Source organism: Typopeltis vanoorti, chromosome 23 (genome assembly GCF_054136105.1).
Source record: "Typopeltis vanoorti isolate ZY-2024b chromosome 23, IOZ_Tvanoo_1.0, whole genome shotgun sequence".
NCBI lineage: Eukaryota > Metazoa > Arthropoda > Arachnida > Uropygi > Thelyphonidae > Typopeltis > Typopeltis vanoorti.
Window position 1 is genome coordinate 8,449,072 of NC_143571.1, and position 20,184 is coordinate 8,469,255.

Genomic DNA, 20,184 nt, shown 5'->3' on the forward strand with positions numbered 1-20,184 from the left:
AGGAAAGTTAGCAAAACGAATGTATTTTGCCAGAATAATGGCAAGAAATAGACCCACAGGAATATCAAGATCTAGGTGGACTTCTGCAGTAAGAAGTCCCTCAGAAGATGACAATATTGGATGCTGACAGATAACAGATTAATTTCGAGGAAAGTTGTTGATAGGAATTAGTAATGATATAGCATTAGTACTATCATAATATCCTACACACCCTTTCAGAGTACATATCAGGATTTGATAATTTCATCATAATCATCATCAAATTAACATCTCAATTTTGATATTAGGTTCAATGGCCCTTACCTTCATAATATGATCCATATAGATGATAACAATTGAGATAATGTGCACATCAAACTATCTTCCTCTACCTCCTTCAGTTCTAACTGCTGACTTAGAGCTCAAATAGAGACTATGTTGCTTGATATAATATCAAACCTCTGTTTGGCCTGAATCCAGCTTGTTTTTCTCCAAGCTTCTCCACAATTTTTCAAGCATGCTTGCATAAATCTTACGAGCAACAGGGTACTTATTAGGAAATTAACTATAGAAAATCTTCTATAGTTATCACAGTTTTCCCTTTTTTTTATATATAGATGGGTACTGCAAGAGCTGCATTCCAGTTTGAAATTCAACCCGACAAGGCTTGAATCATGCATTGTAGGCTGCTGTAAAATTTATATATACCTCCACACTTTAGCTTTTCTGCTCTAGTTTCATCTACTCCAGCTGCCTTCCCATTTCTTTTTTTTTTTATGGCTTTTTATACCTCAAGTACCAATATGTATTCTTGATTGTGTTTCTCTTTAATGCTTCAGAAGATGATAAAGATTTCATGTCATTATCATCTATATGATGACACGAAAACTGAAGATAAAAGGTAGATATTAATTCTGGGAAAATTCCCATGTTACTCCTCTTAAAAAATAGTATTTTTATTGCTATTTCGGCCTGTTTTCGTTTAGGAGTGTCCCTTATTTTAAAAACTAAGGCTTTTTACTCAAGAATTCTTAGGGCTTTATAGGTGTATTTTAAAGATAAATATATGCAGACTAGTAGAGGAAGACATTTTGCACATACTTTGTTTGGATGTTAGGTTTTTAAAAGGGGGGGTAAGAAACATGGGGGGGGTTGAGGCAAGGTGGGAAATTAATTTGAAAATCCGGGTTTTTTTAAAAATAATATCCAGGGTGTCTCAAAAAATTGTATACAAAATTTAATGATCATAAAGTTGGTATTTATTATAATACAGTTAACTTTCACATTGTAAGGTATATTACATGAACGTACTTTTCATCCCTCAATGTCTGTATTCAAACTGATGACCGTCCTGGTTCAGGCACCACTGATAACGTGTAGCAATGAATTGCAAACACTGAGAATCATTTCGTCTTGCAGCTGGGCACATTCTCTTTTGATTGCTGCTTTCAAGTCATTGATTGTTGCCAGTTTTGAAGTGTAAACTTTATCCTTGATAAATCCCTATAGGAAGAAGTTCGTTGGCATGAGATCGTGAATGCGGGGGGGGTATTCTACAGAGCCTCTTCTTCCAATCCATCTGTTGGGTAGAGTCTCATCAAGATAGGCCCTCACATCTCTATAGTAGTGTGAGGGTGCCCTATCTTGTTGAAAATAAAAGTCCTCATCCTCAAAGTCCTCTTGAACACGTGGCATGATAGCTTCATGCAGCAAGTTTAAGTAATTGACATCAGTTACAGTACCATCGAAACAGAATGGTCCAATTAATCCGTGTGCTGATAAGCCGCACTACACCGTCACTCCTGGTAAATTTACATGATGTTCCTCCATAACATGCAGATTCTCAGGTGCCCATTAAGTGCAATTGTGCTGGTTAATTGCCTCATTTAATTTAAATGTGGCCTCATCACTCCACACAATTTGTCTTGGAAATTGTGCTTCCTCTTCACATTTTTCCAAGTTCCACTCACAAAACTGCATTCTCCTATCTTTGTTGAGAGTGTGTACTCTTCTTGGAATGTAACTTTTCCAATGACTGCGCTTCAACATGTGATGGACACTTGATTTTGATACTCATCTCACAAGACGATTGTCACAGATTTTCTTGAACTTTGACAATACATTTCAATCAAACTTTCTTCTGTTGCGGGCCTCGTAGTTGTTCGTGGTCTTCCTGAATATTGCTTATGGACATTTTGAACAGTTCTATCTTCTTCAAATTTATCTCTAATTTGAGTGATAGTAAGTCTCGTAAGTGGATCTCATTGAAATTCTCTTCTAAACTGTCTTTGCACTTCCACTATGTTTTCATACTTCCAGTAGCATTTTAGGATAAATTTTCTTTCCTCAAAGCTTAGTCTGGTTTTAGCCATTATTTCAAATCCATTAAACCTGCAAAATAACGAAAATTAAGTGAGTTATCAGCTGTCGAAGTGTATATACATTTTTTTTGAGACACCATGTATATACATATATATATATATATATATATATTATCATTATATTTAAGGGCACTTCTTTAGGGATGGGGAAGGGTTTTATGGGAAACCGAAGATAAAAGATATTCTAGATGTCTGGAGTAATTATTTGTTTCATTTCTTTCCAAATAATTACTCCAGACATCTAGAATATCTTTTATCTTCAGTTTTTGTGTCATCTTTATTATCTTTGCTCCTCTTTGTAGGGTTTTTTCCCTGTGTCTAAGCTTTTACAATTACAATTAGAATATTGCCACCTTCCTGATATTTATTTTCTGTGTTCTTACCAAAATCTTCCTATAAGTTTTGTTTTAGCTAGCTTTACACATTGCTTTGCTTTCTTACATTTTCTTCTGTATTCTCTCAGAGCACATGCTCACTTTCCATTTCCATAGGAACTTTCAATATGTTTTCTTATTTTCCTTGACTGCCCCTTTAACTTCCTGAGTCCACCATGGAGTTCTGATTTTTATATCCTTGCAGAATATCCTTTACACATGCTGGCTGAATTCAGCAATGATTTCTTCAGGGTCTGCCACGGAATACCCAAGGTTTGGTTCTCATTTTCAAATAATTTTGTTTTGCCAAACCTTGTCATTAAAATGGTCCTGTTTAATCCAAAATTGATGAAATTACTTCAAATTTTAATAGAGATCTTAAATCCCAAAATTTATTACATTCTATCCAGCCAGAGAGGAATTATTATCATCATTTAGATTATTTTGTCAATAAGAACAGTTTTCATGTAGTGAGGAAAACTAGCAAGAATCATTCAGCATTCAATCTTGAATCTATGAATGAAAATTTGCAATATAACTCCATATGCATGTGACCAAATATACATAGCATTGGCAGCCTTTTGTAGTGATTTGTATATAACATTGTACATATAGCTAAAGTGATGATATTTGCATCATTTTTGAGAGAACTGTTGATGTGTGTGATGTTTTTGATATTTATGAAGCTTTATATTTGGCAATATACGTAGGCTGTTCAATAAGTTATAAGACTATATTTATACAGAAAACAGATTACCTTTAATCGTCATCATTTACATGATCTTTTTCAAAGTAACTACCATGAGACGCGATGCATTTGTCCCAACGTTGCGTCCACTTCTTAAACACATGTGAAAGTCCATTTTTTGAGAGTTCTTTCAAAACTGCCTCCGCAGCTTTTACACATGCTTTGTTGCTTTCGAAATGGCAGCCTCTTAGTGGTTTCTTGAGCTGAGGAAACAGCCAGAAATCGCATGGTGTGAGATCAGCACTGTATGGAGGGTGTGGTATATCTATGTCATTCTTCTGCAAAACGTCCACTACACAACCAGTAATATGTGGCCTTGCATTATCGTGGTGCAATAAGAATCCATTTTTCAGCAATGGACGCTTCCTTTTGACGTGCTATACCATTGTCCGTAAAACATCCGCATAGTATGAGCCGTTTACAGTATTCCCGGGTTCTACAGCATGTTGGTAAACAATGCCTTCATAGTCAAAAAAACATTATGGTCATAACTTTACCAGCCGATTTTACAGTTTTTGCTTTCTTGGGGATAGGCAAAGACGGATGCTTCCATTCACTGCTTTGTTGTTTCATTGTAGGGTCATAGTGATACAACCAAGCTTCATCTGCTGTAATGATGCGTTTTAAGAAGTTGTCGCCTTCTTGTTCCAGTCTTTCTTTCCATTCTGTGCACACATCCACTCGATGCTGCATTTGCTCTGGTGTCAAGAGTTTGGGAATCCATCGGGCACAAACACATTTCAGTCCCAAACGTTCAACCATGATTGAGTGAACACTTCCCACAGAAATATTCAGGACAACATGCAGCTGGCATACTGTAATTCTGCGATCCTCCTTGATGATAATCGCTGCTGTGTTGATCGTTGTCTCTGTGATGGACGTTTGAAGGTCTTCCCTCACATTCAAGATCTTCCACATTTTGCCTTCCTTCCTTAAAAGTTTTATGCCAGTGAAAAACACTTGCCCTCGACATTGCTTCATCGTGGAAAGCTTCGGGTATCATGTTAAAAGTGTCCGATGCCAATTTTTGCAAATGCACACAAAATTTAATCGCATAACGCTGTTCCAAGGATGCTTCCATTTCGACGACTGGTCGCGGCTCGTAGGCGCACCGAAACAAGCTTGCGTTTAGTCACGTGACACTCTGGCACATCAGCCCGTATATGCCATCTATCAACCTCTTTTGTTAATGCAGACAGCAACATTTCTTTATTCCAAAAAATTAATATTGTGATGAGTGGTTTCGCGACAGTAAAATTAGTCTTATTACTTATTGAACAGCCCTCATACTTTTGTAAAAATTCAACTAGTGCATCAGATGTTGCAGTGTGGAATATAAAACTGATGCTTTAGGTACTGTAAGCATATTTTGTTTTATTTAATTTTGCTACTCTGAATGATTCAATTAAAATCAAAAATGAATGACTCCTGGAATAACTTGCCTATGAATTGGTGGGCAAAGTAAGTTAAGCTTCCACATTTTATGAAATACAGGTAATCCTCACTTTGCACAATTCTGATTATGCATCAATTTCAGTAGTTATTATTTAGTTAAATAACACCAAGCTCCTGACAACATGGTTCAAATGTCAGTTATCCCAGTATATTAACTGTGAGTAATTGCATAACGAGGGAGATCTGGAAAGTTCTGATAAACACCTAGAACAAAAATTATATTAAAGCAACGGATATAACCACAAGAAAGAACGTACTACCGTGTTTCCCCACAAATAAGACCGGGTCTTATGTTAATTTTTGCTCCGAAATATGCATTAGGGCTTATTTTCAGGGGATGTCTTATTTTTTCATGTACAACAATCTACATTTATTCAAATACAGTCATGTCATCTTCTTCTGGAACATCATAACTCTCCAAACCCCGAATTCCCGAGACAGGAATGGCAACAAAAATGATGACAGTTAAGAATGATGGTCGACACAAAAGTGACGAAAAATTGCAGGCACCAAAATTCAGAAAACGTTTCTTTATTTCACATGAGTGCATTAAGTATGTCCGTTACAACACACGACTTATTGAATTATGAAGATTCATATCAGACGCAACCACGCTCGTTTGTTATCAAGTGGGCACGTTATTCATGCGTTGCATCTGTACTCCGATTGGTCATTCGGCAATAAGTCTTGAATTCATCTGTTTACATAGCCGTTCACCTCTCGTCCAAAGGTGCCCGCTTGGGTATTTACAAATACTTAATTATAATTTATATTATCATTTATTTTAAGTATTAATGTCAATAATATTATTTATTTATATCTAATTATATATTAATATTATTTTATAATTCAATACGTCCGTTGTGTATTGCAACGGATGTACTAAATGCGTCCGTCTGGCTGACGATCTTAACTGGGGCTTATTTTTGGGGTAGGGCTTATATTACGCGCATCCTGAAATATCATGCTAGGGCTTATTTTCGAGGAAATACGGTAGTAACAGAATTATGAAGGTAGCTTATGTTCTTATATCCTCATATGTTCTTTCTTGTGGTTATATCAGTTGCTTTAATATAATTTTTGTTTTAGGTGTTTATCAGAATTTTCCATATCCCCCTTATACAAACTTCAGTACTAGCTCTCTTGGGGACTTAAATTAAAAATGTGAAAATTTGCTTTTTTACCACCAAACACAATTTCATTAACCCTCCAGCTGGATAATTTTTTGATCTGCGTGGTACAAAAAAAAAGTATCTTTTTTATCAGCAGAGTTTGATAAAATTTAGAAATATTTTTATTGAAGCATTTCACCTTATCTTTTCTAAGTTCCTCAGTGAGACCCCTTTCTGTTACTGTTCCCTGTACCAAAAATATCCATCTTCTCTTTTACAAGTCCACAAGATCTGGTGACATATACTAATTATCTGGATGATTCAATTAAACTCAAAAATGAATGACTCCTGGAATAACTTGCCTTTGCACAGTTCTGATTATGCACGAATTTTTTGGGTAAAAAATGAAATTTTTTACCCAAGAAATGGTCTATCAGGTGAAGAACACTTTTAGTGCTAACCACTAAAGCATTATACTTTTTATTACATACTGTTCCTTTTCCGATATACAAAAGAAAATCACAAATATCAAATCTTTCTGTTTCGCAAAGCATAAAAAATTTCAGTCCAAAATGGGCCCTTTTCTTAACATTGAACATTTTATCTGAGTCACCAAAGTTCATTCCCATATGTATTCTTCATCAGAATCAGATTCCGCTGCCATTATAAGGGCTTAATTTAACAGATATAAAATATAAGAATATAAAAAACAAACATAAAAAATATATAACATAAAAAGAATCAATCGGGGTGCTTAAGGGTCAAAGCTGTAAAACTGAGAGGAGACCTCCACATAGCCTTTAAAGGAATGTGGAGAACCGACCAGGGCTTCTGACCTAATGTCCAATCCTCACCTTCTCGTGGTGCACCCTGTTGGGTATCTACCTGGATACTGAACGAACGAGGATGGGCTGGCAATTTGGGATTTAGCTGACCAAATTGTATTCCTATTGGTTAAACCAAAATACAAAATGATGGTACAAAATGACAGAATTTCATGCCGGCTGAGGCGTTGTCTGGTTAAACAAAGCCCCTGTTGTTTTTGCCAGGGAACCAGGGTGAACAGCGAAAAGTCGGCTACTGGAACAAATCTGAAAACACACCCCAACACAACATCACCAGAGTTGAAGATCGGTACTATCAACATAAGAAACCTGAATAGCAAAGAAATGGACCTAGCGGAGGAATTAGATAAGTACCAGATCGACATAATAGGGGTAACTGAAACAAAAAAGACAAAAACTGGTGAGATCTTTCTGAGCAATAAATGCAAAATGTTATATTCAGGCAATGACAATCAAGGAAAAGAAGCAGTAGTCATGGTATTCAACACTAAATACGAGGCTAATCTTCTTGAATGGCAGGCAGTCTCAAATAGAGTGATATGGGCAAATATATCAGAATGGGGAACTGGATAATGAGACTTATTTATGCCTATGGTCCTGCAGAAGGTTCTACTAAGGTAGAAGTGGAGGAATTTTTTGAGGGCTTTAGAAAAAGCAACTGACACAATGAAAAAGGAAAAGTTGGTCCTTATTGGGGATCTAAATAGCAGAGTAGAAAGTGATTGTCAGACATACAAAAATGTTTTCGGAAAATTTTGAGAAAAGAGCAAAGCTAATAATAATGGCAAATACCTGTTGGATTTCTGCTCAGGACATGGACTGGTTATTACTAACACCATGTTCCAACATAAAAATGTACACAAATTCACATGGAGAGAAGAGGCAAGAAATAAAAATAAGTCTCGTTGACTATGTTATTTGTTGATAGTGATGTTTTCTCCCTGGTGCAGAACACCAGAGGGTACAGAGGATTTGAATTTGGAAGTGATCACTATTTAGTCTTCAGCAGGATAAAATTGAATTTCATATTGAAAAGAATGACATGTAAGAAAGTTTTAAACCGAACAAAAGTTGAGCAGCTCTCAGATGTCAACTGTAGACTAAAATACAAAGATTATTGAAGGAAAAATGAAAGAGTTTGAGAACAGGAACCAAACCTTGGAGATTCAGTGGCAAGCCTTGAAGAAAACCCTGATTGATTCAGCTAGAGAGGCATGTGGTGAAGTTGTCTGCAAGGATAGAAAAATTAGAACTCCATGGTGGACACAGGAAGTTAAAAAGGTAGTGAGGGAAAAGAAGAAAGCATATCAAAAGTTCCTAGCAAATAAGTCAGCTTTTGCTCTTAGAGAATACAGAGACAAATGTAAGAAAGCTAAACACTGTGTAAAATTAGCTAAACAAAAGTCATGGGAGGACTTTGGCATGAACATAGAAAATAAATATCAAGAAGGTGGCAAAATATTCTGGAGGACGTTGAAGAAGCTTAGGAATGAAGGAAAGAGTGCTGTAAAAGGAGTTAGAGATGATAAAGGTGACATGAAAACAGGAGAAAAAGATATCCTTGAAGTATGGAGTAGTTACTTTGAAAATTTGCTAAATGAAACAAGCAGTGATGACAGCACAGTGATAAAAAAACACTGACCAGGCATGCAGTCAGGAATACATATCCATACTTGAAGTAGAAAAAGCCATCAATGGCTTGAAATGTGGAAAGGCAGCAGGAGTAGATGATATTCGACCAGAAATGCTGAAGTATGGTGGTGTAAAAGTCTTACAGTGGCTGCACTGCATAGTTTAGAAGACCTGGTTAGAGAGACGAATTCCAGACGATTGGAGTAGAGCTCTCATAGTACCTATATATAAAAAGGGAAATAAAAGTGAATGTGAGAATTACAGAGGTATATCCTTACTGAGTGTTCCTGGTAATATATATGCAAGTATACTTCAGAAACAGTTGAGAAGAATTGTGGAAGAAAAACTTGGTGAAGCACAAGCTGGATTCAGGTCAAATAGAGGCTGTCAGGATCAGATCTTCACTTTACGACAAATAGTCGAGAAATCATGGGAATATAACAAAGATCTGTATTTAAGTTTTGTCGATTTGGAAAAGGCATATGACAAGGTGCCGACTGAGAAGCTATTCAATATGCTACAGTTATATGGTGTCAATGGGGCATTATATCAAGCAATACTTAGTCTTTATTTGAGTTGTAAGTCAGCAGTTAGAATCGAAGGAAGTACATGAAGATGGTTTAATGTTAAATCTGGTGTGAGACAGGGATGTACATTATCCCCTCTGTTATTCATTATCTATATGGATCACATTATGAAGGAAAGTGGTATTAAACATGATATCAGAATTGGAGACGTTTTTTATTGTCAGCTTTTTGCTTTATGCGGACGATGGTATACTTCTAAACTATAAGTCTGCAGGATTCTCTGACTAAATTGAATAACTTTCGTGATAGATATGGTATGAAGGTCAGCAATAAAAAGACAAAAACAATGAAAATAGGCAGAATTATTGAAAATGTCAACTGTGTTGTGAATTCAGAACCTGTGGAACAAGTAAAACATTTCAGCTATTTAGGCACGATTTTTACTGAAGATGGTAAATTAAATATGGAAATAGACAACAGAATCAATAAAGCTGGTATAGTAGGAAGTCAATTGAATAAATTCATATGGAATAAGAGAGAAATTAGTCAGAACACTAAATTGACTGTATACATGACAGTGTTGAAACCAATTTTAACTTATGGATCTGAGAGCTGGGTCAGAAGTAAAACACTTGACCAAAGACTAGATACCGGAGCTATAAGACTCCTGAAAAAGATTATAGGCGTGAACAGATGGCATCAATGGCAATATCATATTAAAAATGAGGATATTAAGAAAGAACTTGATATTGTCAGCATCCAGGAATGCATTAGCAGAGCTAATCTCTGGTGGTATGGTTACTTAAACAGAATGTGCGAAGAAAGATTAGCAGAACAAGTGTTCTCTGCCAGGTTGGCAGCAAAATGACTCAGAGGAAGACCAAGATATAGGTGGATTGATACGGTACAAAATACCTTAGACGATAGAAATATAAGATCTGGTAATGTTGGAGTCTTGCCAAGTAACAGACTGATTTGGAGGAAAATTGTAGATAGCAAGTTAGTATGATGTAAATTTCTCATGTAGTACTATCATATCCTGTACATCCGTTGAGGGTACATGTCAGGAATTTGATGATGATGATGATGAAAGAATCAATCATTTTTAAAGTTATATAAAAATCTGTAAATATTTCTAGATATGAAATACATTACAAACTACATAAATAACTCACCATTTAAACTATGCCTCCAATAATAAAAATAATATCAATGCCTATCAAAAACACTTAAGTAGTTTTTAGAAGGTATCTCATCTGGTAGCAAAAAATATTGACGTTTGGTAGAGACTGCACATAAAACTACAAGTTCATCCTGAATTTAATCACAGCTGCTCTCTAATGACAGAAACTAGAAATAGGTGAAAGAAGTAATATATCCAATTCAGGTGATCCTTGCACAGTAAAAAAGTCGGATCCTCAATAGAAAGAAGCAAACTAGAAGCTACCCCATGGAAATCACAGGATGCGCGAGAGTTAAACATTCACGCTACTTGTGGATATGCATCTGAAGAGTTAATCTAGCCAATGGACCCAGGAGTTATTTCAACTTTAAAAGCCTAATATCTTAGATTGATTTTAGTAAGGCTGTTGATGATACAACTGGAGATCGTGCAATTTCTTTAAGTGAGTTTTAGAAGAAATATGATATAAAGCATGTAATTGAAAACATTCAAACATCATGGCAGGAAGTAACATGAGTAATATGTATGCTATATGACAGAAATTTTTACTGCACTTTGCAAATAACTTTACAGGATTCGAATTGAATGTAAATGGAGTTATAGAAGAAATAGCACCATTAGGAATGTTGACACTGCTGCTGTTCAAGAGACTCTAGATATACCGTCAGTGAAGTGAAGGAGAACTTAACAACAGAGTTTTATGCAGGGGAAAAAAAAAAGATCACATTAAAGGAACTCTTGGAGAGATTTCACACATTGAAATGACAATCGAAAGGAGTATGATAATTTGCCAAGACATAGAGAAGATGCTCATTCAACATCTTAACATCTGTGGATAAGTTTTTTTATAAAGAAATGAAGCACTGCATTTCTTGGTGTTTCTAGTGTTTTAAATTACAGTGTACAAAATAAATATTAGTTTTACCATTTTTTTATTTCCCTGTACATTTATAACCAACAGTAAGAGAGTTCTTAATTTTTTAAAGGTCACAGAACAATAGTAATTTTTCCTGTTGATTATTAAGATTGTTTTCAATGATTTCAGCTTACACAGTCATTTTTACTGTCCTGCACTGCTGGGCAAAGTGGGTCTGCCAGTACATTTAAAAAGAAAAGTGTTAGGTAAAACTCATTATTAGACTTTTTTTCTGTACGTTAAGTGTAATGTAGGAAGAATGACTTTACCATTGGTTGCAGCAGCATTATGATTCAGTAAGTAAAAGTGTGTCACAGAATTAATATGCTACTGTAACATATTTGGCAGTTTTGTTTCAGAAAATAACTGATTTGCAACTGCTAGGGCAAATATTACTGGACTACAGGAAAGCTTTAAAGTTGTAGTTTATCTTCAGCATACATTAATTCAAAATTATAATGTCCCTTACAGAGTGTCACTGTTTTCTAGTTTCCCTTGTAAGGGAAACTGACTTTTCAGTATTTTTATTAAATTTTTTATTCATTTTATTTATTTTATACATAGAATAATTTAAAAAAAAAAAGAAACCTTTCTTGAAAATATTGGGATAAAAATAGAAATCAAACAGGTTTCCTAACAAGGCAATCCTGCTTTTAACAACACTTTGTATTGGCTTGAGTTTTCCAGTATTATTATTATTATTATTAAGAGAGACTTCCAGGGAGTCAGACTCATCGAGGAAGGCCAAATACTACACACACACCAGCTATCATACTTATTCTTGAATTCAGTCACACTGCTTTCGCTCACAACATCCAATGGCAATCCATTCCAATCACGCACCACCCTATGAGAGAAAAATCTAGCTCTCGCACCCTTCTTGGTGGCCTTCATTCTCAGCTTCCAAGGATGCCCTGTCGTTCTTTCCCCACCCTCCATAAATTGAAAAATTCCATCAGTTGAAATCCTGTATGACCCTTTCAGAAGTTTGTAAGTCTCAATCATATCACCCCTCTTTCTCCTGTTTGCTAGTGTCTTCAGTCTACAAATTCTCAATTTATCTTCATAATCAGTATTCCACAATCCTGATATCATTTTTAACACTCCTTTGTACTCTCTGCAATATATCAGTATAGTAGAACCTCTTCTGCCTTTCCACAGTTTTAGGTGTGGTTACTACTGTCACTTGTAATACTGATTTTATTTTCAACATTTGCTTCATTTGGGAATAGTTCAGATATTGGCCAGCTGAGCTTTGATTTTATATCAACAGTGTTCCTCTCTGTCGAGCAAATCATTAAGATTTGATTCCCAGTGAGGAATCCTGTCTCTTATAATCTCTTAAATGTCTTGTATACTCACTAGAAGACTCTAATGATTTCATTACTTCTATATTATGAATGCTTATGAATCCCTGGATACGACAGACAACACCTTGCACATTATGATGCAGTTTTTCAGTGGTAATAATGATGATCACATCTGTCCATTGAAAATAATATTGCTGATATGACATCAGCCTTGTAATGCTCATTTCTACAGACAAAAGTACAATGCAGAATTTCAGAAATGTTTCTCTTAGGAAGAAATAGTTAACTGTCAAATAGGCAAAGCCATATAAACATACATGTATCCGTGTGTGATCAGTTCACAGAATAACGATGATATCACGTGAATTATTCAACACTTTAAACACTGCAGATTATGAATTCGATGCATTTTTTTTTTTTTTTTTTTATCAGAGAATATTGTCTTGAACTGTTTAAAACTGCTTAATTTTGCAAACAGATTTCATAAATATATTTTGAATCTATAAATTTTCATTTTTCTATCAACAAAATGATATGCCAGATTTCTTGGCAAACATGAATTTTTTTCCTTTGCCAAAAAATTTGGAGCTCCTCATTCATAATTTGCATGCCCCCACAAAATATGAAGTCGGTTCTGGAATGAATTTTAGAAATGATATGGCAGTTTGTGTGAGCAATATGTGGTTTCTCTTCATCAGCCCCTTGATTCCATGTAGATTTCTGGTAATAATAATAATAATAATGTAACACTTAATTTTTATACTTTTTCAGTTTTGTGGAGTAGCAGATATAGTACTTTGGCCTCCGCTTTATATTCTAGCAGAAAACAAAGATCTTTCTTCAGGTAAAACTCTTCTTTTAGGTGATGATTTATTTTAATTATTATTATAATGAGGGTGGTCTGAAAAGTTTTTGGCCTAACAATGAAAAAACGAATTTTTAATTTTCAACATAATCTCCCTTAAGACTAATACATTTATTCCAGCATCCAGCTCCATTATCCGATCCCTGTAGTGGTTCTCAGTAAGATTTGCAAAATATTCCTCTATAGCTGCAATCACCATTACACACCACCTCTTGATTTGAAGAAAAGTGCTGACCAATGAGGAAGAATTTTAGTTTTGGGAAGAGATAGAAGTCAGAGAGAGCCAAATCCAAGGAATAGGGTGGATGTTCCAACAATTCATAGTGCAGATCCCTTAATTTTCCCATTGACAAAACACCTTTTTGGGCAGGTGCATTGTCCTGATGAAAGATGATTTTTTCTTCTGCAAACTGGGTCTTTTCTCACGAATTTTTTCATCTAGTCTGGTTAAAAGATCGGAATAACATTCCCCAGTTACCGTTTTACCCTTTTCAAGATAATTAATAAACAAAATGCCTTTAGCATCCCAAAACATCTTTGCCATAACCTTTCTTGCTGATGGAGCTGACTTTTGTCTTCTTTGGTGCTGAACAACTGGCTTCTGTGTACTGTTTGGATTCTGGTGTGTAATGGTGAATCCATGTCTCATCCATAGTAATAAATCGACACACAAAATCAGTTTTATTTTTGTTAAAATGCTCCAAGTACTGTTCAGAGTTCATGCGAATGCATTTTTATCTGCTGTGAGCAAGCGTGGCACCCATCTTGCACAAAGCTTTTTCATTTGCAATTCTTCATGCAAAATATATCCTACATGTTCTTTTGAAATGCCTATAGTCTCAGCAATTTCATGCACTTTGACTCGCTGGTCATCTAATACCATATTGTGCACTTGATCAATGATTTCTGGTGTTGTTACACTTTTTTGATCACGTTCAATGCTAATACGGCCATGTTTAAACTCTTCTCTTTCGAAAACGAAAGAGAAGAGTGCCCATAAACTTTTATGAACTTTGAATGAATTTCTTTTGCCGTTAAATCTTCTTTTACAAAGAATTTTAGAATAACACAATACTCGATTTTTTCCATTTCAAGGGATACAGATAACATGTTTGCTTCAGACAGCTGTATAAAACAAATTACTTGATAGAATAACTTGCAGTTTCACATGGATGCTTATGACAGATGTACCAACTTAGAAAAAAAAAAACTTGTCAATGGTGTTGCTGTCTATGGTCGAGGCTGAGAACTTTTTAAACCACCCTCATATCTTACTGAATTGAGAATGCATTCTAAAATATGTAATAGTCATAAATATGTTTCCATTATTACTTATTTTTATTTTATTTTCCTTTGGCACTATTACCAGATTGGATGACTTCTAGTCTTCCTTTTCCTGTCAGACTGCTGCCTCCACTTTTCTGATCCAACCTTTGAGCAAGTCAGGGAAATTATCCTCATGGCACAAAACCTTCATTTCCCATTCCATTCAAATTCCTACCCACTTTCCAAGCCATGGTTTAACAAAAGATGTTTTTTTGGCAAAAAGACATCAGAAGAATACTAAAGAAATTTAACTAAAAGGTTTTTCCCATTCCTGATGGAATCTCTCACTGGTACTCAAATGTTATGCTCCAGAACTAATACCTCCTCTATCGTTTCCAAGTCTTTTATAGTTGGCTTCATCTGTTCTGTGTGGAAGTAAGCTTATATCTAACCTCTTCCAAGAAAAATGAGATAAGTCTGCCATTCAACTCTGAACCAGTTGCCATCACCTGAATCATCTGCAAAGTAATGTCAAAAATAATCATCAGTAGTTAACTTCTCCACTATCTAGCAGCTTTCCAGATAATAACTGATCACCAATATTTCTGACTCTAGATCCATGGCTGACCTCATATCTTACATCAGCCATCACTGGACACATGCCATAGAAAGATTTGGAGAAACATGGTCCGTTTGGAGAGGTCTGGTCAGTAAATTGCCATTCTCAGTTAGATTGGATGGCAAGCTTTTTCTCTGGCTGTTGATTGCATGTTGTGTTGGATGGTTCCCTCACCAATGCATGAGTGCCTCAGGGATTTGTTCTATCACTATCCTCTTTTTCCTGTACATACATTGACCTACTTTCAGTCATCACTAATCCTGTCCACAGCTTTATTGAGATAATTGAATAGGTTGCCAGAGGTGGTTGTGAGTGCTTCATCAATTAATGAGTTTAAGATGAGGCAGTATGATAGGTATTGTGTGAATAATGGATCTTCCATGATGAGTCTTCATGGAGATGCCTGTATAATAATAATAATAATACACTTTATTCATCCTACTCATTTGACAAACATATGTAGAGCTTATCCATCCCAAGCTTCAAGATTGTCTGCAATCAGTACATTAAACACTGATCTCCATGCCATTTTTCATTAGGATAAGCATAATCTGTCTTCAGTGCTACCAAAATGCAGTTTTGGCTTCTTTTTTTTTTTTTCATCAAAAGGGATTTTATTTCACCTGAACTTACCCTCAGTAATTTACAAATTATCAGACAGGATCAGCACTTACTACATAGCATATGACCGCTGTTCATTCAACTGTCACTATCATTCTTCTGCTTTCTTTTGGATCTGTTAAAACAAGAGCAGTAGCTGCTCAACATCCCTTTTCATTTCAGCTGTCCTTCGGAACACTATTTCTCATCAGTTGTGTCCCAACACAACATCAGTCTCCTCATCTTCCCTGAACCAGGTGACCACATACCTAAACACAGTGGTCAATATGTGATCTTATCAAAGGCCAAGAAAAGAAATCTTTATTCTTGCAAGTTAGTATTTTTTTCAACATTGCATTGTCCAATATAAAGACTTAATCTCCATTAAAAAAAAACAAAAAAGAAATGAGCAAAAAAAAAAAAATCCTTAGCAATGTAATCCATAATTGCCCTCTGTCTACCATTACCTCCAGTTCTCTAGGTTCATTGATTTCTTAATATTATTATTATTACATAACACCTCCAGGGAGTCCAAAGACTCATCGAGGGAGGGCACCTGCTCTATAACTCTCAGTTTCCATTACTCCACTAACCGCAACTACCGTCATCATCTACACCAGCGCCATCTACCACTGACCACCACCACTATTTTCACAGACAATCACAAACATCCATGCCCACAGCAGGATATGAACCCCCAGCCTTTTGGCTGGAGAGCGGATACGCTAACCCCTGGCCAACCAGACCAGTTATAATATAATATAGTACTTAATACAATGCTTTGTCTGCAGTCTCTTCATTCCAAAATGCATAACCTTGCACTTAGCAACATTGGACTGATATTCATTGTCATTGCCTATAGGCCTAGTTTATACAGACCTTCCTCAAGGGATGAAATGTCCCTTATCACGTTTCTATATTACTTCCCAAATATCATTAATAGAGACAAATTAAACAACAGTCGCCTAAATACAGGATTCTCATGGGTGGTACTTCACTTGTCACTCTGCTTCCCTTAGAGCTCACAACTTCCATACATTACTGTCTGGTACTGTCCATCAGCCACTCTCCTATCCATCTCACAACTCTCTTTTGTATACCCATCCCTTTGGGTTTACGTAGCAATCATCAGTGTGGAATCGAGTCAAAAATGCCTTTGCAAAATTCAAAAGTATTGTAGTATATGTATGTATACCAATGCATACTTCATATGGAGAAGGAAGGGATGACTTTGGGCATTGCTTAGTAAAATTATTTGCATTAGTGAGAAATGGCTGGCAGAAGAATGATCTAATTACTTGGATAAAATATAAGTCTCCCTGAAAATAGTATTATTTTCAGGGAGACTATTAGAGAGAACAGGATGGAGAGGGGGGAGGGGAGGGATATTACTGATAACAGCAGATGAATGGCAGCCATGAAGAGTAGGAGTTTGTTTAGGAAGTTAGGAGTAGAAGGCATTGCTGAAGCTATCTTATGCAAGGCAGAGACCAACAAAAAAAACATATAGTTGGTTAGATAGAAAGGATGATTTAGATGGTATGCATTGGCAAATAAGCTGAATGAGTGCAGGCTGTGTAATTATGGGGAGGGGGACTTTAGCTGAGCAACATAGATTGGTAGGAGAAGGATGGGATACATGGGTGCAAGGAAATGTAATTTATACATCTACTAAGAAATAATTATTTGAGACTGAATGTGATGGAAAGTTCCAGGGATTTTGGAGTGCAGATCTAGTGATTTCATCAGAGGATTTGTGTATAACTAAGTAGCTGCATTTGCTGCTAACTGAAGTAAGTTTTTATGCAGTCTTGAACTGGAAGCTGGATAAACTCTTTGTTATGGAGTATTTGTGGAATTGCAAAGCTGTTAATTATAACAAACTTAAGATACTGCGTGGAACAGTGTCGTAGCATAAGAAACTATAGGAAAAGGATGTAAGTTATACATAGGGATGATTGAAGGAAGTAGTATCATACTGCGTATCTAGAATCAGGAGGATAAATCAGGTGGAAATTTATGGTTGAGTAGCATCAGTAAGCAGGAGCTATAAACATTAAAGAGAAACATGTTTAGCAAGTTCATGAGTACAAAGCACAGGCAAGAAGGGTGACTGGCATAGCAAGGAGGGCAATATCACAGTACAAAAGGAAATTATCCAAGTGGGCCAAAGGAAATTTCAAAAAGTTATTTTGGTGTGTGAAAAATAAAAGGAAAAATGACTCTGGTCAGGTAACTTTGATTTTCATTTTAAGACTAATAGTTGAGAAATCATGGATGATAAGAGTCTGTGTTTAAGTTTTATAGCTCTGAAAAAGGCATATGATAAGACCAAAAGAAACGCCTTAAAATCCCTAGTTATATGGTGTGAATGTGACATTTTACAGAGGAATACATAGCCAGTACTTAACTGAAATCTAGTGTTAGAATTAAAGGTTATATTGGAAGATGATTTGATAAAATCAGGTGTAAAGCAAGGATGTATGCTGTCTCCACTCGTATTCAACATCTATGTAGATTATGTTCTGAAGGAAAAATGTATTATATCCAAACATAATATCCAAATCCAAGACATTCAGCTTAGATCTTTACTCTTTGTAGGATGTTACCCCTGAATAACTGTGGTACAAGTCTTTGGGACTCTTTAATTAAATTGAATAACTTTTGCTATTATAATGAACAATTTTGCTATTATAATGCGCAATAAAAAGGTCAAAAATGTATGAAAATAGCAAGTGGAAAACATTAACTGCATTCTCAATAATGATCCTACAGAATAAATGACATTCCTTAGCTATTTATGTACACTTTTGTATGAAGATGTCAAATTAAATTGGGAAATAAATAATAGAATAAACAAAGCTTGAGTGGTTGAAAGCCAGTTGAATAAATTTATATGAATTAAGAGAGAATTAGCCAACAGGCTTTATTTATTTATTCGTATGGCATGAATATCAAAACATACAGTACAATACACTGTCACTTTAAAAACATATAAAATTAAAAGTCAAAAGTCATTTTAAAAACCAATAAAATTAAAAGATTACATCCATATTGGTCAGATAGTTCATAGCTTCGGATGTAGCACTTAAAAAGTCCAATTTGTCTCCTGAATATGCTCTGAGATAACACTGAGTCACAATATGGTCCACAGTTTTTCTCTGAGCTCCACAATCACAATATGGGGGTGGTTGTTTGCCCCATTTAAAAAAGCATGTCTGCACATACACCATGACCAGTGCGTATTCTATTAAGCTGAGTCCAGGATTTTCGTGGAGGTGTGAGCAAGCATCAAAACTTTCTTGTAATTCATTGAGAGAAAATTTTGTGATGTCATCTGTCTGGCTCTCCCACTGTTCTTGCCACTTTTGCTTCAGGTCAAAGTTAGATTGTAGTAGTAGTTGGGCTAATTCTAGTGGTGGATGTTTTGATCTCAATCGTCATACACTTAAGTCTGGGAGATCTAAATGTATTGGTAGGGCTGTGTTCTCCAAGATTTTCTTATATTCCTATAAGAGAGTCTTAGTCCTGTGCAGATTCGGTGGAACAGTGTTACTAAGAGCTGGAAGCCAGTGTGTGTGGGCATTAATTTAATTGTGCCAGAAATCAGTCTCATTGTATTATTTAGTTGACTATCAACAAGTTTAACATGTGTGCTGTTCCACACTGGTGAGCAATATTCGGCAACAGAGGAAACTAGACCAAGAGCTGTAATCTGCAGGTTATCAGCTGTTGCTCGCCATGTCTTGCCTATTAGTTTTTGTATTATGTTGTTACAGATTCTTAACTTAGCAAAAATGTTTGTTTCTGTTAAATTAAGAACTTTTAGCCAACAGGCTAAACTAACATTATACAAGAAGACTGTATTCTTATGGATGTGATAGAAATAAAACATTGAAGACTAGAGACTGTGTATATTTGGATAATGAACAGGTGGCATCAAAGGCAGACTCATACTAAAACTGAAGATATTAGATAGTAACTTGATGATGTTAGCATTCAAGAATGTGTGAGCAGATCACTTAAACAGAATGCAAGAGGAAAGGCTTTAAAAAAAAAAAAAATTAAAAAAAAAAGTATTAATTTAATAAGCCAAAAGGCTATTTTACCGGCGAATATGTTAATTCATGGCGAAAAAACTATCGGCAAGCCCAAGTGTAAATGATCACTTGGGTAGTACAACACCAGGGCAACTCCATGCAAAGGTGGAGCAAGCTCCATCACTAACTTTAATATTCTCTCATAATGTAAAACCCAGCTCCTAAGAGATGTGTGTGTGTGTATATATATATATATATATATATTGTTTTACATTATGAGAAGAGGTCACTACCCAGACCGGTTTCAACCTTTTTTGAGGGTCTCATCAGTG

The 20,184-nt window shown here is 35.6% G+C and overlaps 1 protein-coding gene across 1 annotated transcript in view; it reads left to right on the forward strand.

The window, feature by feature from the left end:
* MetRS (methionyl-tRNA synthetase 1) overlaps positions 1-20,184 on the forward strand; it is a 257,104-nt gene that overhangs the window by 56,626 nt on the left and 180,294 nt on the right. The window contains exon 5 of the mRNA XM_090413131.1: positions 13,234-13,306. Coding sequence (XP_090269257.1) covers positions 13,234-13,306 — 73 coding nt within the window. The remainder of the gene's footprint in view (positions 1-13,233; positions 13,307-20,184) is intronic.